General features: G+C 39.0%; 1 protein-coding gene across 3 annotated transcripts; it reads left to right on the forward strand.

The window, feature by feature from the left end:
• Positions 1–27,704, forward strand: prkaa2 (protein kinase, AMP-activated, alpha 2 catalytic subunit). Of its 3 annotated transcripts, XM_063064241.1 has the most exons (10): positions 1–117; positions 1,054–1,195; positions 6,553–6,646; positions 7,193–7,337; positions 8,391–8,478; positions 17,818–18,042; positions 18,883–19,387; positions 20,942–21,068; positions 23,346–23,635; positions 25,397–27,704. In XM_063064241.1, exons 1-9 carry the CDS (start codon positions 24–26, stop codon positions 23,585–23,587), a joined length of 1,662 nt encoding a protein of 553 aa, XP_062920311.1. In that variant the 5' UTR covers positions 1–23; the 3' UTR covers positions 23,588–23,635; positions 25,397–27,704. The 3 variants fall into 3 exon arrangements, with proteins under 3 accessions (XP_062920311.1, XP_062920310.1, XP_062920312.1); XM_063064240.1 differs by having other exon boundaries at positions 23,346–27,704; XM_063064242.1 differs by lacking the exons at positions 1–117; positions 1,054–1,195; positions 6,553–6,646; positions 7,193–7,337; positions 8,391–8,478 and adding an exon at positions 14,567–17,449 and having other exon boundaries at positions 23,346–27,704.
• The last annotated feature ends 281 nt before the right edge of the window (positions 27,705–27,985 follow it).

Below are 27,985 nucleotides of genomic sequence, written 5' to 3' on the forward strand. Positions count from 1 at the left end.
TGGGGAGGGGGACTCCGGTAGCCATGGCGGAGAAACAGAAACACGACGGGCGGGTGAAGATCGGCCATTACATCTTGGGAGATACCCTGGGAGTTGGCACCTTTGGCAAAGTGAAGAGTTAAGTGTGTGTGCTCGCCGGGAGGCGCGTCACGGTGCGCGGGTTTTTTTTGTGGCTTGTGTTTCTCAGCAAATGTTTGTAGATGTAGCCGGAGCGCTTCGGCTGGGCTCCGTCTGTAAAGGTGGTTGCACATCGGAGGGCATCTCACCCAGAGTGGGCAGGGAGGCTGCATCCGACACCTGTCCTGCCCCCCCCCCCCAATCTGGTTTACATGCTTACCAAGGGCATGTGGTAAAAGCCGCTGGATTGTTGTGATCCTACACGACCCCGCCCACCGCTGCCGCCCCTTTCCTCCCAGCAGCGCGCTTTCTATCGTTCTCCTGCCTTGCTCCACCTTCTGCCGGCTATAGTGTCACTTTCTCAGCCTGTTGTACCATCCACGAGCCCTGCTGTTCAGCTACCCCATAACCTTCTGTTCCTACGCAGTCCCCTGCTCAATCTTTCTTTCACTTCTGCACACGACTTATCCCTAACCAACTCAGAGATCCCACCCTTTTTCATGCACAACCCCTGCACCTGCCTAGTTCCCAGTCTCTTTTGACTCAGTACATCACCCCCCCCATTCACCTCCCCAACTCCTGCAGCCACGTAGTTGAAGCCCAATCCTTATTGCACAGCTCCATATTCCCTACCCTTTTGCTGACTTCCAAACACAATCCAACGTGTTTACTGTCAGTGTACGCAACTTTACCACTTTCCCCTCCACTATTTTTTACTTGTACGAGACTTGCTAAATCCTCCCTACTCTCCCCCTCCAGCTGCCTAGCTCTCCCCAATCTCTGTCATGATAACATTAACCTGTTCTATAGTGCTTGCCAAACTTTGTTTTCTAGTTTCCTTTGAAGTATTCCTTTTAATTAGTTTTCTTTGTATGCTATCCTTACCCCAAGTAGTGTGAAGTAATTCTTGCTGAAGTATATTATTCCTTTACTTAGTTGGGGAACATCAACTGACAAGACATAAAGTTGCAGTCAAAATCCTAAATAGACAGAAGATTCGCAGTTTGGATGTAGTTGGAAAGATTAAAAGGGAAATTCAAAACTTAAAGCTCTTTCGCCATCCTCACATCATCAAACTGTGAGTAATTTTTCTGAGTTGATTCTATAATAGGTAGATAGATGCTTTAATAATCCCAAAGGAAATTACAGTGTTACAGTAGCATTGCAAGGATACAGATGAAAAATATTAGAAGAGATGTTAGAAAGAATGAAAAATAAGTTACCTCAAACAGTGTACCAGGAGGGGATCATGACTTCCTTGGCTATAGGTTGACTTATTACAGAGCCTAATGGCTGAGGGTAAGAATGACCTCAATTAGCGCTCTTTGGAACAGTGCAGTTGTCTCAGTCTATTGCTAAAAGTGTTCCTCTGTTCAACCGAGGTGGCATGCAGAGGTCAGACCAGTTCTAGAAAACCCTGTTCAATTTCAGAGCTGCACCTCAGAAAAAAGAGATTTGTAGAAGTCGGTCAGGTTTATAGTGTGGGCCCTCTCCATATTCACCAGAATGGTTATAAAATTTAAAGATTGAAATTGAGTTTGGGTTCGATAAACTTGGTTTAAATAAACATGGGTTTGGAAGGTTTGATGGATGGTAAAAGTGTTTAAAATGACAGTTCCTGATCTTTATTGATGGAGGACAATGCTGATATTAGCAGACGGTATTTAGTATTGAAACGCGATAAGCACATTTTCCCAAAGGGATGGTTGAAATTTGAAAACGAGAGAAAATTTGCCGAAGTTGGAAATCAAACCAGTGCATGAAAAATGCTGGAGGAACTCAGTAGGCCAGAGAGCATCTATAGAAAACAGTAAACAATTCGACGTTTCAGGATGAAGGGTCTCGGCCTGAAATGTTAGCTGTTTACTCTTTTCCATAGATGCTGCCTGGCTTGCTGAGTTCCTCCAGTATTTTGTGTGTATAGACATATTGTCTAATGAGGAAAGGTTAGACTGGTTAAACTTGAATCTGCTGGAGTTTAATTGAATCATAAGATTCTGAGGGGCTTTGAGAGTCTGGATATGGAGAAGATGTTTTGTCATGTGAGACGTCTTTAGGTTATGTTGGTTGTTAATACAGGCGATGCATTTCACTGCATGTTTCAATGTACATATGATAAATAAATGAATCTGAAAATCTAGAAATAGGATTCACTGCTTAAAAGTAAGGTGTTAACTATTTAAGAAAGATGAGGTTTTTTCCTAATGGTTGTAAGCCTTTTGAAGTCAATTCCCAAAGGTTAATGGAAGCAGTCTTTGAATATTTTTAAGTCTGAGCGAATAGATACTTGCTAAAGCAAAGAGGATAAAGATTTAAAGGTATATGTGTGAATCTACAGTTGAGGTGAGGTTGCTGTTTGATAAACCATGCAAAACTAATGAGTGGCCTAGTACAGCTGCAAATTTGAACACCGGCACCTGTTATTTGGCTTTTGATTCTACCATGTTTCTGTTCCTTGAGTTGCCATGTGTTTGGAAGTTACTCCGTATCTCCTTCATTGAGAATGCTCATGATCGTAATTTGTCACACCATGCTTTTGTTGAAGGAGTACATTTGAATTAAATCCAGTATCTCAATGTTAATATTGTGAACAGAAAACTTCATCAAAAGTTTAGAAATGCCTTTTTATAGGATGCCCAAAACTGAATACATTTTCAAATATTTCAGACTGGTGTTACCTATTAGCTTTCATATATTTTAAGAATGAGCTTGGATGTGTCATATGTTTTTCTGGCATTTTTATATCTTAATTGGTTTTTAAAATCTCTTATTTATGTACCTTGCCCTGTGTATTGAGAATATAATTGAGGTCATATTCTCAATTCAAGTTTAAAATCTAAAGTGTGCTAGCTGGTTGGTTTACCTATAATTTCACGATTCTTTAGTTCTCTGTATTACGGGGTGCCATGTGTAAAATTAGGTGTCCTTCCTACTTTTAAATATTCTGTTGATCTTCTCTGCTTGTCTTTTTCTTTTGTTTTCACTAATTCTTCCAGTCATTAGTATATTCATATATATTGTTGTCTATTTGTAACGTGTATCTTTTTGGCACTGTACTTGTTTTAAAGAAAAACCACCTCCAGCAGGCTCTAATTCCTGAATATTTGTTTTGTTAGAGAAACTGTAGCTACCTGATGTTTAATTTAGTTTCTTGTTTATATTCAGAATTACATATTTTGGTGTAAAAGATTTTTAATGATTGTTGAAATAGGCAACAATTCACACATTGTAATACTGCCTGAAATCTACCATGTAGTAATGATTGTCTTCACCCAAAAATAATGGTTTAAACATAGGAACATAGAAAATAGGTGCAGGAGTAGGCCATTCGGCCCTTTGAGCCTGCACTGCCATTCAGTATGATCATGGCTGATCATCCAACTCAGAACCCTGTACTTGCCTTCTCTCCATACCCCCTGATCCCTTTAGCCACAAGGGCCATAACTAACTCCCTCTTAAAACTCAGGTGACTATCAAACAGCAATGTCTTGTTTATTTAAAAATGCAAACAACAGGAATTCTGCAGATGCTGGAAATTCAAGCAACACACATCAAAGTTGCTAGTGAACGCAGCAGGCCAGGCAGCATCTCTAGGAAGAGGTACAGTCGATGTTTCAGGCCGAGACCCTTCGTCACTGCGTCCGGTGCTCCCGATGTGGCCTTCTATATATTGGCGAGACCCGACGCAGACTGGGAGACCGCTTTGCTGAACACCTACGCTCTGTCCGCCAGAGAAAGCAGGATCTCCCAGTGGCCACACATTTTAATTCCGCATCCCATTCCCATTCTGATATGTCTATCCATGGCCTCCTCTACTGTAAAGATGAAGCCACACTCAGGTTGGAGGAACACCTTATATTCCTGACGAAGGGTCTCGGCCTGAAACGTCGACTATCACTTGTCCAGCTCTTCGCTCCATCCCTCCCCTTCCTGTCTTCTCCTATCATTTTGGATTCCCCCCCCCCCACCACTTTTAAATCTCTTACTAACTCTTCCTTCAGTTAGTCCTGACGAAGGGTCTCGGCCTGAAACGTTGACTGTAGCTCTTCCTAGAGACGCTGCCTGGCCTGCTGTGTTCACCAGCAACTTTAATGTGTGTTGCATGTCTTGTTTATTGTTTTTTTCTATGGAGGAGGGTCCTTGTTAGTGGGACTGCTCTCTGGAGCTGAGAATCAAATACCACCTTCTGCATATCAGAAAACCTGCTTTCAAATGAATTTGAATCCATAGATGTTCATACTTGTCCTTATAATTCTGTCCTGATTTATGTGCAATAATTTGTATATGCATTAAAAGCATCCAAGGTGCTACACAGGAGATATGAGGGCAGATGAGTAGAGGGAACTTTCGAGGACCTCTTTTTAATCCTTTAATATGCATCTCAAAATGACCTTAAAGTGGAGCTAAACTGCCGTTGTAAGTCACAGGCACCCTTTTGGTGATGGCCTTCTCACATTACTGCTAGGTAAACAGGAAAGAATCGCAGCACATTTCCAAGCTTGTGAAACCTGCACCTGCTGCCCTTAGTAGTAGTAATGGTATAGGATTGTGAGCTGCTGTTGACTAAACTTGTGATTTATTGCTGTATGTTGATTGAATCAACTAACGTCAGGGACAAGTACATGAAGGGTGAGGGGCTTTTGTATTTAGAGTGGGTGTTGAAAAGGGTACTAAATAAGATACGATATATACGATAACAAGACTTTCATGATTTGGAAGTAGGTCACTTGTTGAAGAACATACATCCTCCTGAGGAATTGGGTGTTGTAGTGTGGGAAAAATGTTCAATGAGGAAATTTATAATTAATACCCTTAATAATTAAAGCTTGTTATATTCAAACTTCTTTGCTATAATAAATGTGGCTTGGGTTTTGTGTTCATTGGTAGAATCTGATTTATTACTACTGACGTATGTCATGAAATTTGTTGTATTGTGCACCAGTACAATGTAGGACGTAAAAAAATACTATGAATTGCTATAAGAAATAAAATAATTCCAAAATGTAAAGTGAGGCAATGTACATGAGTTTATGGATCTTTCAGAAATCTGGTGGAGGGGAAGAAATTTCTTGAAGTATTATTGAGTGTGCGCCTTCAGGTTCCTGTATAGTGTTCACCGATTATCTCAAAGGCTGGAGGAGGAGATAGCAGTGCGCCGTGCGTGCGCAGCCCTCCGGTGAAATGATATCGTATCCATTAAATAGGGGCCGTGGACAATTCTGATTTGATGGAGACAGACGTGAAAGCACAGAGGAACATCTGGAGAAGTTTCTGAAACGCAGGTTCGCTGCTGTTGTTACTGCGTGATTCAGAATCTTCCAGAGGGAAGGCCTCAAAATCCCCTGCTTTGCCTGCTGTTGGTGACCGAGATGAAGGTCGAATTGTTTGGATAGAGATGGTGCTCGGTACTCGGTATCGGAGAGCTGATCGGAGGCTCGATGTTTTCGGACGACTCAGAGTTGGACTGTGGTCGGGCATGGCAGGGAGAGTTTTTCTTCCTTCTCCCTTCTGCATGAGATGTGGGACATTTGAGAGACTGAACTTTTTACTGTGCCATGGACTGTTCTTCATCAAGTTATGGTATTGTTGCTCTGTTGTAACTATATGTTATAATTATGTGGTTTTGTTAAGTTTTTTCAGTCTTGGTCTGTCCTGTGTTTTGTGATATCACACCGGAGGAAATATTGTATCATTTCTTAATGCATGCACTACTAAATGACAATAAAAGAGGACTGCATGTCTTCATAATCTAAAAAAAAGAAAGCTGCCCATAAAATTTTATGGTGTTGATTTCCTTAATTGCAGTGCAACATATGGTCTAATGTATCCTGAGTGTGGGGGTGGGGGAAGGTGAGTGTCATATTAAAACAATAATATCATCAAGAAACTGAACAGACAGTCAGGTTGACAATTTCTCTCTCAGCAGTTCAGGAAGTAAAATGAGCAGATTTCGATTAGATTTTTACTCATTTTATACAAAATAAAGATTGGGACAAGCATGAGATGAAGGTAGTTAATATATTTAAAATTAAAATAATATTAAAACATTAAAATTTTAAAATCTTGGAATAGAGAGAATAGCATTCAACATTATTAAATCATTTTGATGGGACCAGTGAGATTTTCCTGTATTAGTTATTACTTAAGATCTGAACTATCCATTATTGAATAATGTTTAGAAATACCAACATTTTCACAGCAAGGATAGAAGTTAACAGATCATTACCTTTACATTGATTACATCTGCAAAAGCTACAGAAGTGCTCCCTGTAGAAAATCAGGGTATCATCAATGGCATCCTCTGTTGTTTACTGGAAGTTTCTGTCAATTTTACACTTTGTGAGTTCTTGCACTTTTGTTGTCACTTACAATGGCTAATTTCAGGCCAATTATTTACATTTCCTGATGTCTTCGCACTATGCTGTACTTTTGCAGGTACCAAGTAATCAGTACACCAACTGACTTCTTCATGGTAATGGAATACGTTCCAGGGGGTGAGCTTTTTGACTACATCTGTAAACATGGAAGGGTAAGAGCTATACAATTTTTGAAGTTTAGGGAATTAGTCTCAAGATGCTTAAGGGGAAAATGTACTTGTCTTGCTTTTGCATTAATTTTAAGAAATCAATCCATCTCACTTTAGGATTGCATGTGTCATTTTTTTTTCATCCGTTCAACCTATTGGTAGATAGACAGGAATTCATGTTCTTAATTTCCTTGGTGATATGTGTAACTGTTTCAATCCATAACTGCAAACTAATCTGTAAATCCTGCCATTGACAAATGGTTTTGTGAATATACCTAAGATGCAGTCTTACAAAGAAATCTATCTACTGTATAATTTTTTTTTGCCACCTTATATGCTCTTGCTTCCCCAAATTTTCCAACTGACTGCTAAAAATAATCCTCTCTCAATTTAGAAAAGAACCTTCAAAGGAGAGTGGGTAATTTTCAACATTCATGTTGGTGTTTATGCAAGAGTATTTTGTGTGACTTTCCTGCATTAATGTTATTTATTTCTGTAACTGATTTCGGACCTTCTGCTGTGATAATGCCCGTTTTCACTTTGCTGTAGGTGGAAGAAGCAGAGGCTTGCCGCCTTTTTCAACAGATTATTTCGGCTGTTGATTATTGTCACAGACACATGGTCGTTCATCGTGATTTGAAGCCAGAGAATGTTCTCCTTGATGCTCAAATGAATGCCAAGATAGCTGACTTTGGTATGTGACCCCTGGGGCATGTGGAGAATGTGTCAGACAGCAGTTAAATGTTCCAGAGCTGTGAAGTTATGTTTTCAGCCAAGTGTGTCAAGAATACAAGACACAACTCTTAAGTTGTTTCACGCAGGTGTTATAATATAGTATGAAGTGCAATGGTCATTGGTAATTGGTAGATAAAATGGGTTGCCATCACTGGTGCATTATAAATAAATATTTTTATCTGCCTGTGGTAATTGGAGTTTGTGAATAAGGATTTGAATATTTGGGGAATTTGAAACTGTTTTGTAATGAGAGAGATCTTATTCTGTCTGCTGCAATCATCTATTAGAACGTGGCATAAACATATTTTGCTTATCTTATTTCTGTCGCTCTGGAATAGATTTTGAGACTGCGTAATTTTAATTTGTGAATGGGAATGTCCCATGGCAGTGAAGGTTGATTATATTAGTCAAGTGATTTTAAGACCACAGTAACAATTTTTATATGCTTCCTTGATGCACGTGTTCTATGCTTAGCCCAGCAGCACCTGAGCTTTTGGGTAAATGCAATTAAATACTCAGTATGAACCTAATTTGTGAAGAATCTTCTGCAATCAGAGATAATTCATAATTTGGGAAGACCTGGAGAGAAAATGTGGAAAATCCAATTAGATGATTACACCATTATAAGACTGTTGCAGAAAATTGAGAATTTTATTTTAGAAAAGACCGGAAGTTCATTTTCAGACAAACAAATGTAAAGAACATGTTTCTGCCTGGAATGCAGAGTCATTAGTGGAAATTGATAAGATTTTGAAGCAAAAAGAAAATGGCATTTGATATTTGGTCATGTTTCATTGCAAATGTTAATTACATGAAGATTTTTTTTTGTTCAAATTAGAAAAAAACAAAAGTGGAAAATGGTGTAAATGGACTTGTGAAAGATGCTACCTACATTTTTTTTTTGTTTATTGCTGTAATATGAAGAATTTATGTCTGGAATACAAATCTCAAGGAGCGTAGCATAACTTAAAAGGACCCAGCTGCTGAAGGCGTGTTCTGTCTTTCATTGTAGGATTATCTAACATGATGGCGGATGGGGAGTTTTTACGTACGAGTTGTGGCTCGCCAAATTATGCTGCTCCAGAGGTTATCTCAGGCCGGTAAGATCTATCTCTATCATATCTTCATGTTTGATTCAATCACTTTTTCTTCTTGGGTATTCATTGTAGATAGAATAACTTTTCTATCCAATTGATTCCCATTGATGTCTTCTGGTATATTTTCACATCAGCAATATAAATGCCACTTATAATGTTCCTATTTTGCTGTTATTATTCTGCTCTTGAAAGATCCTGAATTAATTTATTTTGAGTTGAAAATGTTAGAAATCGCAGTATCTTAAGTGTATGTATTTCTTGTCTCGATATGATATAACTGGATATAGAGAAAATTTACCTGTTAGTACTGAACCAGGAATGCTCAAACTTCAGAAGAGCATTATTATATTTTCTTTAGATATATTGATCATTATGTTTGGCTGGTTTAATGCAAATACTAATTTGGCTGCTGTCCATGTCTTTTATTCTGTGATTATTGTTAATTTAAAATAGTTTTGAGGTCACCCAGACTCATTTGAAATCGTACTTTTGAAATTGGCATAGATTGTTAATGTATGATTGCTTTATTTGTATGAAAGTTGTCATTTATTACTGTTTGAAACTCTGTTCTCAGCTTGTCTGTGTCAGCTTATGTAGAAGACTTGAAACTATCCAGTGTGAACCAGGTTATTTTAGTTTCTTGACTGGCTCATCATAAATGCCTTTTGATTAGATTGCACAGAATTTCCTGCCTCTGTCTGTGACACAGGTAGTGCAGAGTACGTCTCCGTGTTCCCCATCACATAAAAGTGCAACAACTTAGGGTTAATGAGGCAAATGACAAAAGAGAATGGTATGAAATCTTGAGCAGTGAAGAGTCAATCACTCCTGATAAGAAAGCTGGGAAAGTTAATGGTAACAGACTTGACATTTGCTTCTTTTTACACAGTTCTCAAGACATTGAAGAAGGCCATTTGACCCATTGAGCCTAGGTAGGAAGGAAGCTCTCATGCAGAATTATGAAGAGCTCAGTGCAAAACTGAGAAACAGAACCACAAGGGTGATAACCTCCAAATTACTATTTAAACCTCATACAAATTAGCAAAATATAAATAGGATTAAAGAGGTAAAAGATTGACTCAAAGTGTGGTGTGGTAGAAATAGCTTTTGATTCATGGAACACTGGCACCAGTACTGGGAAAGGAGAGAGCTGTTTAGTTGGCCTCACTTGAATTGTGCTTGTAGTAAAGTCCTGTCAAATTGTACAAATAGAGTTGTAGAGATTCAAAAATGAAATGTTTAATAAATCAAGAGGAAATGAGAGAGCAGTGACACAGGATCGAGAGGAGGAAATTGATAAGCAAAATATGACAGGCTGGAACAGAAATAATAAACAGAAGTATACAAGTTAGAGTAAATCCAACCTTAAAAAACCATAACAATTCAAAGTTTAATAATCTTTATTAGAAAGCATGTAGTATTTGAAAAAGGTAGATGAGTTGATGGCATTGATGGGAACGTAGCCAAGGTGCTCAATTTTCAAGGCTATATGATGTTCCAACGGAATAAAGGAAATAAGCATTTTTAATCAAGGAAGGTTTCAGTGTGGTGTTGAGTCATGATATAGAGGCAGTGGATAGTAATATAGAATCAGTTTCGATTGAAAGCATAATTACCAAAGGAAAGAAAATATGGGTGTGAGTAGGCTATAGGCTACCAAAATGTAACCACTCAATAGAAAGGGCAGACCATAAGTGGAGAAATATCTAGGTCAGGACATAGTTGAAGGGAATTGTAATGGGAATATAACAGTCACATAATGATTGTATGTATTAAACAGACAATGTAAAATTAAGAATTTCACCTCATCAGTCTTGAAATGGGAAATTTTTTTAAGTCTTATTATGGGAAATTCTTCTCTGGGAGTTGAGTCTTTAAAACTCTTCCTTCTAAAAGTTTTTGAATACTTTTAGGGTAGAGACAGATTTTGGTAAGTAAGGAGTGAAATGTAAATTTAGGTAGCTAGGATTGTAGAGCTAAGGTTGCAATCAGATCAACTATGTTCTCAAATCCTTGTGCAGCTGGATCCTGGACTTCCTGTCAGATCACCAGCAGGTTGTAATAGTGGGCTTCCTCACCTCCAACCCTCAGACTCTCGATACAGGAGCCCCTCAGTGCTGGCTCCTGAGTCCCCTCCTTTACTCCCTGTGTACCCATGACTGTATCACCACCCACAGCTCCAATCTGCTCATTAAATTTGCTGATGACACCTCATTGATTGGCCTTATCTCAAACAATAAGGAGGCGGCCTACAGGGAAGAAGTCATCTCTCTGACACAGTGGTGTCAAGAAAACAACCTCTCCCTCAATGTCGCAAAACAAAGGAGCTGGTTGTGGATTACAGGAGGAATGGAGACGAGCTAACCTCTAATGGATCTGGGGTCGAGAGGGTAAACATTTTCAAGTTCCTTGACATCCACATCACCGAGGACCTCACATGGTCTGTACACACCAGCTGTATGGTGAAAAAGGCACAACAGCACCTTTTTCACTTTAGATGGTTGAGGAAGTTTGGTATGGGCCCCCAAATCCTAAGAACTTACTACAGGAGCATAATTAAGAGCATCCTGACTGGCTGTATCACTGCCTGGTTATGGGAACTGTACCTCCCTTAATTGCAGGACTCTGCAGAGAGTGGTGTGGACAGCCCAGCGCATCTAGTTGTGAACTTACCGTGATTCAGGATATTTACAAGGACAGGTGTGTAAAAAGGGCCTGTAGTATCGCTGGGGACCCAAGTCATCCCAACCACAATCTATTCCAGCTGCTACCATCCAGGAAGTGGTACCGCAGCATAAAAGCCAGGACCACCAGGTTCCAGGACAGTTTCTTCCACCAGGCCATCAGGCTGATGAACTCACACTGATTTGAGTGTACTCTATATTACATAGACTGTTCTATTTAGTATAAATTATTATAAATTACTATGATTGCACATGGCACATTTAGAAGGAGACGCAACAAAGATTTTTACTCCTTGTGTATGTGAAGGATGTAAGAAATAAAGTCAATTCAAAACTACAGGGTAGTTCCTGGTGTCTAACTCTTGCTCTTAATTTGTATGTTTGGAAAGAATTGGCAATATTGGAACTTTTTATGAATGTAACATGGATATATGTTTCTTTTATTGTAATAGTGGATTAAATTGGAAAATAGTGACAAAATCAAGATGGATTCTTTGCATGTTAACACGTCATAAGTTCAAAATAAACTTGCAGTTTCAAATGGCAAAAAAAACATTTTTAACAAAAGTAATGTTGAAAAGACTATTCATGTAGTGGCCTGACTAATCAGGGACAGTATCACAGCTGCACTCAGAGGGGACATGATGGAAGGTTTGTCCACTGATTCTATATGGGTAGAACTCAAAATTAGGAAGGGTGCAATCACTCTGATGGGATTGTGCTACAGATCTCCCCAGAGACACCGGGGCATTGAGGAACAGTATACAGGCGGATTAAGAAAAGGTGTCAAAACAGAAGGGTTTTTGTCATGGAGGACTCCAACTTCCCTAATATAAACTAGGACCTTCTTGGTGCAAGTGGATTAGATGGGGCAGAATTTGTTCAAGAAGAGTGGGGGCTATACTGGATCTGGTGTTGACTAATGAACCTGGCCAGGTAACCGAACTTTCAGTGGGTGAGCAATTAGGAAACAGTGACCACAACTCCTTAAGTTGTAAGAAAGCTATAGATAAGGACCTTGCAGGAGAATATTAAAGTGGCGCAGGGCAAATTATGAGAATATTCAACAGGAACTAGGGAGAGTTAATTGGGAACAGCTATAAAGTCCACATCTGGCATGTGGAGGGTGTTAAAAGTCCAACAGCACAGAGTGCAGGACGGGTATGTTCCAGTCAGAAGGAAGGATTTGGATGTGGAGGGAGACGATGAATTTGGTCAAGAAGAAGAAGGAAAAGTATGTAAAGCTTAGGAAGCTAGAATCAAACAGAGCCCTGGATGATTATAAAGAAGACAGAAAAGAACTCTGGAAGAAAATTGGGAAAGCCATGAGGGACTATGAATAGTTCATGGCAAGTAGCATTAAAGAGATCCCAAGGGATTTAGTACTTACGTGAATGAAGAGCAAGAGGATAACTAGTGAGTGGGTGGGACCACTAAAGGACAAATGGGGGAATATTTGCTTGGATGCGAAGGATGTGAGTGCTATCCTTAATAATTACCTTACATCATTATTTACCAAGGAGAAGGATGTGGAGAATAGGGAGATCAGCATTGTAAGTATTCATATGCTAGGACATTTGGAGGTAAAGCAGGAGAAGGTGTTTGGTCTCTTAAAAAGCATTAAGGTGGATAAGTCCCCAGAACCTGATGGGATATACCTCAGGTTATTGAGAGAGGCAAAAGATGAGATTGCTGGGGCCTTGACCAATATCTTTGTGTCCTCTCTAGCCACAAGCGAGTAGGGGCTCATGTTGTATCATTATTCAAGAAGAGAACCAGCGATAATTCTGGAAAATGTAGACCGGTGAGCCTCACATCAGTGGTAGGGAAGTTATTGAGAACTTTTAGGGGTAGGATTTATGAGAATTTGGAAAGTTGTGGCCTAATTAGGGAGAGCCAGCATGGCTTTGTGCAGGGCAAGTCATGTCTTACTAACTTGATTGGGTTTTTTCACAAGGTGATGCAGGTGATTGATGAAGGTAGCACTATGGATGTTGTTTACATTGATTTTAGTAAGGCAATTGACAAGGTCCCTCATGGGAGTCTCATCCAGAGATGCATGGGATTAATGGTGAATCAGTTGTTCGGATTTAGAGCTGGTTTGCCCGTAGAAGACAGGGTGGTAGTTGAAGGGACTTATTCTTGCTGGAGGTCTGTGATTAGTGAAGGTCTGTAAGGATCTGTATTATGAGTTCTGCTGTTTATGATGTATGTAATTGATCTGTATGAAAATATAGAGGGGCAGGTTAGTAGTTTGCAGATGATATTAAGACTGGTGGTGTTGTGGATAGTGTAGATGGCTGGCAAATAATACAGCAGGATATAGATCAGTTGTAGATATGGGCAGAGAAGTAGTAGATGGAGTTTAATCTGGCCAAATGTGAAGTGTTGTACCTTGGTAGGCCAAATGTAAAGAGAGAGTACACTGTTATGGGCAAGATCTATAACAGAGTTGATGAGCAAAGATATCTTAGTGTCCAGGTTTGTAGCTCATGCTACACAGGTTGATAGGGTGGTTAAGAAGCATGTTTGTCTTTATATTGAATTCAAAAATCAGGAAGTTATGGTGCAGTTTTATAAAACTCGAATTAGGCCACATCTGCATACAGTTCAGGTTGCCCAATTATAGGAAGAATGTCAAGGCTTTGGAGAGGGTGCAGATGATGTTTACCAGGACGATGCCTGGATTAGAGGACATGTGCAGTAATGAGAGGTTGGACAAACTTGGGTTGTTTTCTCTGGCATGGTGGAGGCGAAGAGGAGATCTGATCGAAACAATCTGATAATCTATAATTATGATAATTATACTCTTTAAGATCATGAAAGGCATAGATAGAAGAGTTAGACAGTATCTTTTTCCCATGGTTGAAAGGTCTGATACCAGAAGGCTTACATTTAAGGTGAGAGCAGGATAATTTTAAAGGAAATGTGAGGGGCAAGGTTCTTAACATGGAGTGGTGGCTGCTTGGGGTGGTGGTAGAGGCAGTCACATTAGGGACTTTTAAGAGACCTTTAGCTAGGAACATAAATGTGAGGAAAATGAAGGGATATGAACATCGAGTAGGCAGAAGAGTTTAGTTGACCACTTGATTACTAATTTAATTGGTTTGGCAAAACATTATGGTCTGAAGGGCCTGTTCCTGTGCTGTACTGTCCTAAGTTCTATTCCGTATAACTCTATTGTTACTTCATAATATAACATACATAGATTCATATAATAATGCAAATTACTTCAGTATTTAACATTCTCTTTCAGAGGCAAACCACTATCCAGTATGAAGTTGTGCAAATGTAAATTGTTCTGTAAATTTTCCAGGAATATACTACCATTTCCATTTTTCTCTAGGTTGTCTCTTTCGAGCAGATGTTTTTCTGGCAGTTTACTGGAAGGAGCTGGCAGATAAAAACTTGCAACAGTTACAATAGTCGAATCATGAGCTAAGTATTAGTTTCTTCCTGAAATAAGAGACTAATTCTTATGCTTTTTTATGTTGGTTGCACATCAAACTTAATAATATAACAATATCAAGTTGCCTTTCAATATTGAGTACTCTACTTATGCTGGAGGAAATTTTGATGTTATGGTAATTGAAAATCAAAAGAAACTGCTGATTTTAGAAATATAAAAATAAAACAATGCTGGGAAAATCTGTCTGTCAGGCAGTATTTGTGAGGGAAAAACAGCATTAATATTTTAGGCTCAGTTGTTTGTTTATATTCCTGATGGGTTTGCAGTACCAATAAATATTTTGAATTTTGCATTGCACAAAAGAGGAGTTAATAGTAATCTCTTGTACCTTTATTTTGTGGATAGTACTTTGGAAGTATTTTGTCTCTTCTATATCTGTTCCCTCATCCATACCATACTCTTCACTCAGAACTAAGGGTGCACATTCAGTCTTTTTAAGACCAAAAGTATCTATCCTTAAAACAAGCTGACAGCTTTGTGGACCAACTTCTGAAACTACCCTGATGTGAAACTGGGATTTTAGTCGAAGCCATAGGATGTCTTCCTTAATGGAATAGCTCCTACACTTTCCTACATGTGTTTTTATTTCATTGGAATTATATACTGTTATTTTTTGCAACATCTATATAGAAACATAGAAAAACCTACAACACAATACAAGCCCTTCGGCCCACAAGGCTGTGCCGAACATGTACTTACTTCAGAAATTATCTTGGGTTACTCATAGCCCTTTTTTTTTCTAAGCTCCATGTACCTATCCAGGAGTCTCTTAAAAGACCCTTTTGTATCTGCCTCCACCATCGCCAGCAGCCCATTCCATGCAATCACCACTCTCCGCATAAAAAAACTTACCCCTGACATCTCCTCTGTGCCAACTTCCAAGCACCTTAAAAATGTGCCCTCTCGTGTTAGCCATTTCAGCCCCGGGAAAAAGCCTCTGACTATACACATGATCAATGCCTCTCATCATCTTATACACCTCTATCAGGCCACCTCTTATCCTCCGTCGATCCAAGGAGAAAAGGCCAAGTTCACACAACCTATTCTCATAAGGCATGCTTGCCTATCCAGGCAACATCCTTGTAAATCTCCTCTGAACCCTTGCTATAGTTTCCACATCTGACCAGAACTGAGCACAGTACTCCAAGTGGGGTCTGACCAGGGTCCTATATAGCTGCAACATTACCTCTCGGCTCTTGAACTTGATGAAGGCCAATGAACTGTATGCCTTCTTAACCACAGAGTCAACCTGCGCAGCAGCTTTGAGTGTCCTGTGGACTCGGACCCCATGGTCCCTCTGATCCTCTACACAGCCAAGAGTCTTAACATTAATGCTATATTCTGCCATCATATTTGACCTACCAAAATGAACTACCTCTCACTTATCTGGGTTGATCTCCATCTGCCACTTCTTAGCCCAGTTTTGCATCCTATCAAATGTCCCACTGTAACCTCTGACAGCCCTCCACACTATCCACAACACCCCCAACCTTTGTGTCATCGGCAAATTTATTAACCCATCCCTCCACATCCTCATTCAGGGTCATTTATAAAAATCACAAAGAGAAGAGCTCCCAGAACAGATCCCCGAGGCACACCACTGGTCACCAACCTCCTTGCAGAATATGACCCGTCTACAGAGTTCTAGATCTACAAAGCAAGGTCCCCTTGGATCCCATGCCTTCTTACTTTCTCAATACATCTTGCATGGGGTACCTTATCAAATGCCTGGCTGAAATCGATATACACTATATCTACTGCTCTGCCTTCAATGTGTTTAGTCACATCCTCAAAATGACAAAGCCATGCTAACTATTCCTAATCATATTATGCCTCTCCAAATGTTCATAAATCCTGCCTCTCAGGATCTTCTCCATCAACTTACCAACCACTGAAATAAGGCTCACTGGTCTATAATTTCCTGGGCTATCTCTACTCCCTTTCTTGAATAAGGGAACAACATCTGCAACCCTTCAATCCTCCAGAACCTCTCCTGTCCCCATTGATATGCAAATATCGTTGCCAGAGGATCAGCAATCTCCTCCCTCACTTTCCACGGTAGCCTGGGGTATATCTTGTCCGGTCCCTGTGATTTATCCAACTTGATGCTTTCCAATGATTTTTGATTTAGCAGGAAATATACAAAGTGATTAAATTTTTAAAGTAGGACTTAAAAGAACAATTCAAAACCTGAGTAGTATTTTGTTCAGGTCTGCCTTAGGTTATGAATACTTGATATGTGTATAGGAGACAAATAAGCAAGATTTGTTGGGCTGCTGCAGGGCTGCAAGTGTTGCTTTTTGTGTGGAAAACCTGATTTGCAGGAATAGCATTACATCTTGCAGAAAAATTTTTAATGCTTACGTTAAACACCTTGGTTTAATTACATGTTGCCCTTGGCTGTCTGATACTTATATTTAAATATATTGCTGGATGGTTAAACAAATATTTCATTATGAGTAGTTCTCAGATATGGAACCATTTTGTAATGTAATCAATTCAGATTTCCACGTGAAGAATTAATGCATATGCATTAATTAGTATAAGCTTTATTTATTTTGGAGGATATTTTGGGCGTTATCTACTCACACAGAATCGTGATTTAACAGACATTGTGATCTCTCAGCCCTTGTCTCGACTATGAAAGCTCAGGTTTATAATTTATAAAAATATGTAATTGAAGAAAAACTGGCACAATTTTATCAAACTAACAATTGTCCTCAGCGTCACACTACAACTTGTTTCGATAAATTTTTTTGACAGCCAACATTTTCTCCCATTCATTTCTAGGAATCTTCTTGTCTTGCATATAAAAATTAAGGTAAATTTCACCAACTTCTATAGTTGTGAAGTTCATGCTTCCCATTTTCATTTTATGTAAATGCTAATCTGTTAATTGCTTGACATCTCATTTTCAGCATCTTCTAGACTCTGGCTAATTCATTGCAATACTATAAACACATCAACTGGTCTGAAAGAGTATTGTCCTCTTTCTCTGTTCCCCTTCTGTTTTTCCCCCATCCTTATGTTCACTAATGTAATATTAGTGACGATACTCATGCATCTTTTCAAATGAAGTAGCTTTATATTTCTGGCTACTGTACGTACCCTCCACTGTATGGGTTTGCTAATGATGCACAGTGTAGATGTAGAATTAAAGTATATTAAATTTATCTTTGTTTTTATCAGGTTATATGCAGGCCCAGAGGTTGACATATGGAGTTGTGGTGTGATTCTTTATGCCTTGCTGTGTGGGACACTGCCTTTTGATGATGAGCATGTACCGACCCTGTTTAAGAAGATCCGTGGAGGAGTATTTTACATGCCTGACTATCTCAACCGCTCAGTAGCTAGTCTTCTTATGCATATGCTGCAGGTTGACCCACTGAAGCGGGCAACCATCAAAGACATCAGGTATGGTTTGTAATGCCTACTCATTTACAATATTACTGCTCTGTGTTCGATTTTTCTGAGACTACAAACAAAGGTCTTGTTTATAGGCCTAAGACCATTTACATCAGAAAGGAAAAAAAGTGTAGGTTAACCTACCCATAAATCACAGTGATGGATTTCCAAAAATAGTACCACCTCCAGGGCAAAATTGAAGACCTAACTTCTTCCTGAAAAATATATTTAAAAATACCTTTCTTGGGTTCAGTATGTAATTATCTCGATTTTCAATAAGTACTTAAAACAAGTTTCAAGTTGATGGTTGAGGGCATGATATATTTAATATTTTCATTAATCCTATAGGAAGATACAAGAACAAGACACAAAAAGAGTGGAAAAGTGAAGGTGGGGAAGGGCAGTATTGGGGCAATGGATGAGAGATAAAAGAAGGGCTAGAGATGGCATTTATAGTGAGAATATTAGGAAGGATAGGATAGAGAGGAGAAGTAAATTTTGTAAAAATATATAAATGATGGGCATCTTGAGCCAGAATTAACTGATAAGCTTATATCTTTCTCAGGCTGGTTATTATTCATCAAAAGTTCAAGAACTAAATCTGTTGTTGGTCATTTGAAGTTTGTGCCTTTTTGTCTGCAGGAGAGTTAGTTACTATGGGAATTTGCCAGGAATATAGAGTTAAGATCAGGATTGGGTCAGCCATGATTTTATTAAATGGTGGAGCAGGACTGAGGGGTTGAATAGACTATTACTGCACTTGATGCTTATATTTATTTTATTTTGGGATAGAATTCAATCCTAATTTAGGATAACATAGGTTTAATTGAATCATCATTTTACCAATAGGGAACACGACTGGTTTAAACGGGATTTGCCAACTTACCTGTTCCCAGAAGATCCTGCATATGATTCCAACGTCATAGAAGAAGACGCAGTTAAGGAAGTGTGCGAGAAATTTGAATGTACTGAGTCTGAAGTTATGAACAGTTTATACAGTGGTGATCCACAGGATCAGCTTGCTGTGGCTTACCATCTCATTATTGATAATCGGAGAATTATGAATCAAGCAAGTGAGTTTTACCTTGCATCCAGTCCTCCAACAGGTTCATTCATGGATGATAATGGACTGCATATCCCACCTGGTGTCAAAGCGCACCCTGAGCGCATGCCTCCTCTGATGGCAGATAGCCCTAAGGCACGCTGTCCACTCGATGCACTCAACACTACCAAACCCAAACCAATGGCACTGAAAAAAGCAAAATGGCACTTGGGAATTCGCAGCCAAAGTAAACCGTATGATATAATGGCAGAAGTCTACAGAGCCATGCGACAGCTAGATTACGAGTGGAAGGTAAGAAACACTGAGAGGAACTTATTTAAGCAAATAGCCCTTAATTTATTCAGTTTTTTTTGTCATGTCCCTTGATTTCCTTTATGACATGACATCTTTGTCTGTTTTTAAATGCCAGCTGGTATCAGCAGTCTGAGAAAGTATTCCATTTTTTATAATTTCCCTACTCTTAGATTTAAGGAGATGTGGACTATGCAATTTATTTTTGTTAGTGTAAAGGTGATGAGATGGAGGAGTTTCATCATGCTCGACAAGCTAATTCTGTGCTAGTTTCACAGAGCGCATTACAATTTACAGTGTATTTGTGCATCATCTCACCTTTAATTACTGAGTTAGATATTCCAGTTCTCCCATAGCCTTTTAAATGAAGATCTGCAACCCCTTTCAGATTAGTGGAGCTGGGTAGATGGGGTAAATTAATAGATGGGCTGGCGTTGGTGTAAAGTTGGGTGGGGCGGGCGCATGCAAAGTATACTTAGCCCATTAGTTCAGCAATTTAATAAAAAAAAACTCCTGTACATGATATTGAGAGCATGGACAGATCATGAGGCCAGATGATATCTAATAGCACGCACTGCAATTTGATGGTGTTTCTCTTTAAATGCTTGGCATGTTGTCACCAAGTCCAGTGCCTGTGATTATGGGATTGGATTTGCATTTGGATCTGACCAGTTAAGGAAAACTAGTTTCTTTCCTCAAAAATATTAGTGAATCAATTAGACATTTACGCCATTTATGGCTTCATGGTGACATGGTATTTCAACAGCGTTTTATGAGAAATTGAAATTTTTCACATAAATGCCATCATATTTTCCATCTATTTGTGACTTAGAACAATCTTCAGTTTACTATAATTTTAAATGGAATCTGCCCAGTTAGTAAAGGTAACTTGAGCTCAATTTATGCTTCTCTACAATTCTGTTTTGGACTTTTGGAGGTGGTAATTCTTCTAACCATTCTTTAAAAAGATAATTTATTATTTTAAAATGTGTTTTCAAAAGGCACAGATTTTCACCTGGGGTAAGATTATGAACAATTTATGACTTCCCCTCATATCTGTCTTTGAGTTGCTACTTTTGACTGCCACTGTATGAAATGAGTGGGTGTAGCCATAAGATAGTGGAGGTTTGAGATGAGGGCTATACCCACTCATGGGGAAGGGTTTGGGAGTAAACCTCTAGGAAAAATCCAGAGATGGAATCCCTAAGGCAGTCCTTCACTGAGTTCAACTCTGACTGGCAACTCCTGTGATGTCTCTGGTATCAAACTGCATCGATCTCTGCCATTCCTTTGGATTTATCAGCTGCGTGGAGAAGGGCAACCTGCTGCATGTGCAGCAACTTTCTCTCTCCTATTATACCGCCTAGATTGCATACTGACTTGCATATCAACTGATTGTAGACTGTTAGGATGCAGCCTCTATGATCGACCCCGACCAATGGAGATCTCCCCCAACTGTATGAACCTGGTGGCTTTGCAAAGTTAACTTTGACTAAAATTTAAGTATATTGTACTTTACTATATGGTGGATTTCTAATAAGTTGCTTTTCCAAGGTGGTGAATCCCTATCATCTAAGAGTACGTAGAAGGAATCCTATAACTGGGAACAATGTGAAGATGAGTTTACAACTCTATCAAGTTGATAATCGCAGCTATTTGCTAGATTTCATGAGTATTGATGGTAAGAGCGAGACCTGCTATGTTTGTCTAATTAGGCATTGTCTTTATCTAAAATGTGAATGGTACTAGGTTTTTATTCCATTAGCAGGGGTTCCCAAACTGGGGTCCATGGACCTCTTGCTCAATGGTATTGGTCCATGGCATAAACAAGGTTGGATTAGACAAACGTTTATAATGGAACACTTTTAGTAGAGGAATAATTTCACAATAGCCGGTTTGCTTGGACTCATTCTAGCCTCGGAAAGATAATGAGAACAAATTATTACACTGAAATGAAGATGAAACAAAGTGCAAATGCTAGCAGTTTAAAACAGAAATGCAAAACACTAGAAAAGTTCCGCCAGTTAAACAACATTTTTGGAAAGAAAAGCTGAATGTGTCAGGTTAAAAACCTCCTTCAAAACTGGGAAGGAGAAAGGAGCTTTGGAGCTTTCACTTGAAACGGTAGCTCTTTTTTTTCATTAATGCTGTTTCAACTGCCAAGCATTTCTGGCATTTTCTGTAATTACTAATGTAACAGTTTAAACAAGTATCCTTATTAAAAGAGTATCAGAAATGCGTATACCTCATCATCTGTGGTGGGAAAATGAGCTAATATTCAGTCCATCATGGAAAGGGAACATGGAACATAGAATCTACAGCACATTACAGGTCCTTCGGCCCGCAAAGTGCCGACCATGTAACCTACTCTAGAAACTGCCTAGAATTTCCCTACAGCATAGCCCTTTATTTTTCTAAGCTCTGTTTTCCTAAGGAAATCTGGAGGAGAATAGAACCGTTTGATAGGAATGAACAAGACAGAAGGGAAAGAAGTACTTTGACATGAGGAGAAGCAGCCATTCCAACCATCAAGCATTCAGTGAGAAATGCCCAGTATGTAATCTAATTGTAGATCACCAATCCATCTAATAACATTTGATTTGCAGACACTTAGTTGTTTCATTGGTGAAGTTAAAAATTCTCCTAACATCACTTGCCATTTGCAAACGTGGTTACCAAACTTTTACCACATTTTGCGCAATGGGGTTGTTTCCTAATTTCACTCCTAGATTCTTGGATTCTTAGTGTATGCTATGCAGTTTTCAGCTCTTCAACCAACAGAATTAGTTTCCTTGTCTTTACCCTTAATATCTTGAAGCTTAATCGAGATATCCTTTAATTTTTAACTTCTGTGTTATAGAGCTCTAGTTTATTAAATCTGACTTTATAATTTAGCTCTTGAAGAATGTCTTTCACTAAATTAAGATTGCACTCTCTTTATCCCAGTATCTACCTTCTAAGATCTAGTGCCTATGTTTTCTCATTTTATTTTAGGGGCTTGTGTAGCTGTATAATGAATACTTGTTCTTAATATCCCACATTTCGGAAGCAGCATTACTTTCACTTAAAAAAAATCTATTGATGACTTTGAAGTCTCTCAACAAAAGGATGTCAAGGTCTCTTTGAATATCCACCATTTTATGTCCTTTTTAAATGTTCTCGCATTAGTCCACATTGAGATCTCTTTGCCACAGTTTGGTTCAATTATTTAATCCAGGAATACCTCTATAATTTTATGCTTTTAGTTGTACAGTTTAAAGCACCAGTAATAAGAAAATTTAGTTGAAGAGATGGAGAGTCACCTATCTAATTTGCCATACCAGTTCATTAAGGCCCCATAGATGTGAACATGAAAAATTGAAAGTCAAGAATACAGACTCCAATGGGATGAAATAATCTGTTGGGTAGATAACAAGAATACTTCTGTGGTTTACTTTCAACATAGGTGAAGACTGGAAATTGTTAGCAGGGATAAACGTACTTGTGCATTACAAAGTGAAATACAACTGCATCTGAAATTCAGGAAATCTGGTGGGGAAAGAATCAAAAATATAGGAATCAATGCATTCACCCCTGACTGAAAGCTCTGGGTGCCTAGTGTGAATTATTTTGACAGATAAGGATTGTGGCCTCAAATTTTATAAAATGGCAAATCATGTTAAGTTTATCTTTCTACTGACAAGTTATATTCAAATTCCAAAGAAATTAATTTACAGAACATGTGTCATAAAACAAATGAAAATCACTGGGGACAAATGAAATCATTGTCAGACTTGCATCATATTCCTGTCATCAATCATGCTTGAAAATTAAAAGTTTAATTTTGTAAATCAACATTAGTGCACATTAGAGCTGGCATACTTAAGAAAATGCATTTTTTTCTTTCCACAAGATTTATTGTATTTCTTTGCATTCTATTGCATTTGTCTTAATAATTTTCCTTGATTTCTTTGATTAGATGATGTTATGGAGCAAAGATCAGGCTCTTCCACTCCGAAGCGTTCAGGATCAGCGGCTCTGCTACATAGACCAAGGCTGAGTATTGATGCAGCAGCTACTGACGGCCAGCCTTTAACTCCTGTTGGGTCACTCCCCAGCTCACTGACTGGGTGCTTGACCTCTATAACTCCACGATATGGAAGCCACACAATGGATTTCTTTGAGATGTGTGCTAGCCTTATTACTACACTGGCTCGTTGAAAAACGTGCTTTCAATTTGATGACAAATCAGCTCTTTAACCCGTAAAGGTGTGAAAGAAAATGCCTTTTCTACTTTGCAAAACTCTTGAGTAATTGTTATTTATAGTTCTGGTTTGCAGCTGGTGCTTTTGCTACCTTGATATGGTGGAAGCTCAGAGCAATATTTGCTCATTGCCATCTAGAAACTCTACAGGCATAGAGTGGCGTTTAAGTTGAATTTCTTTTTGCCAGCCAAATCCATAGGATTATACGGGTTTATCAACAACTGTAAAAGTGTAGAAAAGCATCAAATTTCATTTTTAAAGTGATGTACTTTAGAATGTTAAAAGTTGGTGGTAATGTAAAAGAACAGATGAGATGTATTTAATGATTTGTTGTAGCGCCAGGATTGTTCACATGATGTGTTGGTGGACAGAATGAGTGCATTTACTCATAAACCAAGTTGTGAGCAGTTGAGATGTGAATTTCTATTCAGGATAGTGTGGCTTGAAAGCTATAAAAACAAATTGGATCATAAAATTAGGTAACTGAAGTGTGAGCTGGCTGTTGTGTACAATTATAAAGGTTTAGTGTCATTTTATTGCTGAGAAGGATTAAGTTTACTTGAATAGAAATGTAAACAACAGAAATTATTCCATGTATCAAATAGTGTGTGATCTTTGGGTTAAAGTGTGAACACTCCTTTGAAAGTATCTTCTTGTGTGAGGATTTCTCTTAAGCACACCTTTTAACTGATTAAGTCAGCAGCATGCACAGCTAGATGTAGTTGATCATTTGCTGATTTACTTATAACATTTACTGTATCTTTATGGTACGACTGGGATTACGTTCAAAATGATCACAAATGGCCTGTTGCGCTAAACAAAGATCTCCAATCAGTTCCCATTAGTGGCAATTATGATTAACATTTTGTTTTTGTTAGATCTCACTATCGGCTTGGTAAGATCTAGAAAATGTTCATTTTCAAATTAACGTCAAACAACTTTAAGGCAAAACTGCAGGTATTGGAATTTGGAACATCAGAGCATTGTAAGAATTTAGTAGGTCAAATAGGTGTAAGTGAACATTTCGAGTAATCACCCTCTCCCCATCTGATACCAGCCTCTTCCCACTAGCCCACCCCCACATACTCCTATATACTGGCAATCTCTCGCCTTCTCTCTCAGGTCTGATGCAGGGTTTCGACCCGAAATGTCAACTTACATCTTTTGCTTCCATATATTGCTTACCTACTGAGTTCTTCCAGTGTTCACTTGAAACAAGTTTAAGATTAATTTTCTAATGCAAGACAGGATAACTTAAACCAATAATGCCCCAAAAATTGGCTTCCCTTTGATTGGATAGTTTTCTTGCTGTAGATTTATTTTTCAGTTATTTTCAGCTTATTTCTTTCACTGTCACAGGCTTAGTGACTCTACCTAATGGCATTGCCATTAATTTGAATTTTAAGTCAAAAATTGAGTCTTGATGGTGAGATTACCTCTAATGTATTCAGTGCAAGTATTTGTAATAGGCAGTTATTTATTTTCCAAGAATATACAGTATTCTGGGCCTAAAAATGCAAGCATTTGCATACGAGCATTAAGTTGAGATTTTAGCCAAGATTCTACTGGGTGAATTCTAGCTTCTGCCTTTAATCTTGTGCAGGTTGGTACTGGGGGCATAATGTATGAAAATTTTTTATAGTGGGCACGTATTATGGTTCACAAAGTCAAACGGTACAAGCCAAGTAAGATGGAGCGGGAACACAATAGCACTTTCAGATAAAAGATTTGTTAGCTCCTACCTGTCTTTTGTTTTACCAATTAGGCAATATTTTGGAAGAAAGAAGGTCCTTCTGTTGTTCTTGAAGAATGTGCAAAATGTGCCCCCACCCTCCCAGTAAATGGAGCTCTCTGCTGCTGTTTTCTGTTGCAAAGACTACACCCTCCTCATTAGCAGATACCTTGTGATGGCAAGGAGCAATGACACTGGCATAGTAATATTATGGTTGATATTTTATGTAAAGTACAAACCTTCATCTGATATTAAGCTAGTTAATCACAAACTTGTAAGGCCATCACATTTATTTTATAGCTAATCTGATGAAAGATTTTGTATTACCTAAACTATTTTCTCTATTTGAATATCAAATTTCAGAGCCAAAGATGTTCCATAAATTTCCTAGGTATTAATAAAAACAGTGGAATTTAAATGGACTAGTTTGATTGTGAAGGTGAACTATGTGAAGTCCAGCGTTTCTTCTTGTCTTGTAGTAGTGTTACTAGGATTTCTGCACAGCACCAAACTGCATGTTGAAAGAACCAGAAATTATTGATATATTATGCCAATTTTACATTAATTAATTTGTGAATGCAATGACAATACTTAGGAACAAGACTGCAGATGCTGGCTTCTAGAGGAAAACAAACAAGGCTGAAAGAACTTTACAGGTCAAGCAACATTGAGACAGGAAAAGAGATGAATTTCAGTTAAAGACCCTCCATCTGGTCTAGATCTAGAAAGAAACTGGGAGTCCAAGGCCTCGCTGATGGGGAATGGAAGCATATAGGGGCTAGATGTCCATGGTGAAGGTGAGCCATTTGGGACCAGGGGATCGAAAATTGTTTTAAGACAAGGTGTCTGTAATATAAGTGGGAAGGGACTAGACAAAGGGAGATTGGATAATACTGAGGAATGAATGAATGTTCAGTGAAGGCAAGAGAAGGTATAAATAGTGGGCTTGCTGGTGCAGTCTTGTTTGCGAATCTTGGGTAGGAGATAGTAATGGCACTATGTGGTTGGAGAACTATTCGGGTTCGAGGCTATGGAGGGGAGATCCGAAGTGATGAGATTTGTGATGGTATGGCCTGACTATTATTTGTAGGGGTCATGGGCAAGTAGTAGGAATGGGGTGGTGTCTGAGAGCTGCTGATTAGCCCCTGCAAGTAGTGGTCAGTCTTCCAAGCGATGTTACCGCGCTTTTCTGTGTGATGGGATTGATTCAAGATGGCTTAGTGTCAGTTCCAGTATACAAGTGTAAAGGAAAATGAAATAATTGTTCCTTCGTATTTGAAGTGGCACAAAAGAACACAATAAGATGAGGAAAACAATACTAATGAAAAAACAGGATAAATTGAAATACAAAAGATAGCTTATATACATTGAGTGTATGTTCATAAAGTGACACTAAGGCACAGAAGTGTCTGTACATAAGGTGACTGACAGGAAATGATAAAGTTGTGGTCGTTGGGGGTGTAGAGTAATGCAAGTACAGGTGTACATAGTCCAGCTCTCTTCAGCCTCCTCAGAAAGTAGAGGCATGGGTGAGCTTTCCTTATTGTGTGTGATCTGTTCTGGGACCATGAGAGGTTGTGCGAGATTTGCACTCCCAAGAGTTTGAAACTACTGGTAATTTTCGCCGGTGTAAAGAGCAATGCAAGTGCTGGTGAGTTCTCCTTTTGTTGACATTGAGGAAGAGGTTATTGCCTGGCACCAGGTCTCGATCTCTTCCACCTCCTCTCTGTAGGCTGTTTCATTGTTGTCTGTGGTGAATTCCACCACTATTGTGTCATTGGTGAACTTGACAATGTGATTACTTGAGTGTTTGGCCGTGTAATTATGTGTGAGCAGTGTACAGTAATGAGCTCAGCACACAGCTCTGGGGACACCCATGTGGAAGATGTTGGGGAGGGAGGAGCGGCTGTGCATCTTGATGATCTGAGGTTTATTGGTTAGGAAGTCCCAACACCCAGTAGCACAGAGGTGTATTTAGACCGAGGGGTAGGGGTTTGTTCACCAAGGTCTGTGGGACAATAGTGTTTAATGCCAAACTGCAATCCAGAAACAGCATTCTGACAAGTGTCCTTATTCTCTAGGTGTGTCAGGGTTAGGTGCTATGGCGTCTGTGGTAGAGCAGTTCTGTCGGTAAGCATATTGGTGAGTACCCAATGTGGCAGGAATAGAATCAGCACAAAGTAAGCGAGATGGGACTGGCCAGAAGAGAGTGGAGAAGTCAAGGTGGTGGTTGCAGTATTGACAGTTGGGATTAAAATTGTCAAGAGAGAATAAAGGGCCAGAAAGTAGTGTCCAAGAGGAGGTGGTGTTAGAATTGGGAGAAAGGGTCAGCATTGTGGAGGGAGGGGATGGGGAAAGAAAGAGGGGTTGAGGGGGTTGGAGTGGTGTTTACCAAATGGGTATGGATACAGTTCAAAAGACAGATCTTGGCCTGAAACATCGACTGTTCATTACTCTCTGCAGATACAGCCTAATATGTTGAGTTCCTCCAGCAGTTTGATTTTTGCTCAATATTATGTAAATGCTATTTGGATCGCCAATGCCACTTATTGTCTAGATTTTACATTCTGAATGTCAGAGGCATTCATATATTTACATGTGCTATGAAATTTGACAGCCAAT

This window comes from Mobula hypostoma, chromosome 12, assembly GCF_963921235.1.
Source record: "Mobula hypostoma chromosome 12, sMobHyp1.1, whole genome shotgun sequence".
Classification (NCBI taxonomy): Eukaryota; Metazoa; Chordata; class Chondrichthyes; order Myliobatiformes; family Myliobatidae; genus Mobula; species Mobula hypostoma.

Excerpts from the sequence above, each read along its gene's own strand:
- prkaa2 (XM_063064240.1), top strand. The coding sequence starts at position 24 with ATGGCGGAGAAACAGAAACACGACGGGCGGGTGAAGATCGGCCATTAC. Across the intron at positions 8,479-17,817 it reads CCAGAGGTTATCTCAGGCCG|GTTATATGCAGGCCCAGAGG; the intron begins GTAAGATCTATC and ends TGTTTTTATCAG. Across the intron at positions 21,069-23,345 it reads AGATTTCATGAGTATTGATG|ATGATGTTATGGAGCAAAGA; the intron begins GTAAGAGCGAGA and ends TTCTTTGATTAG.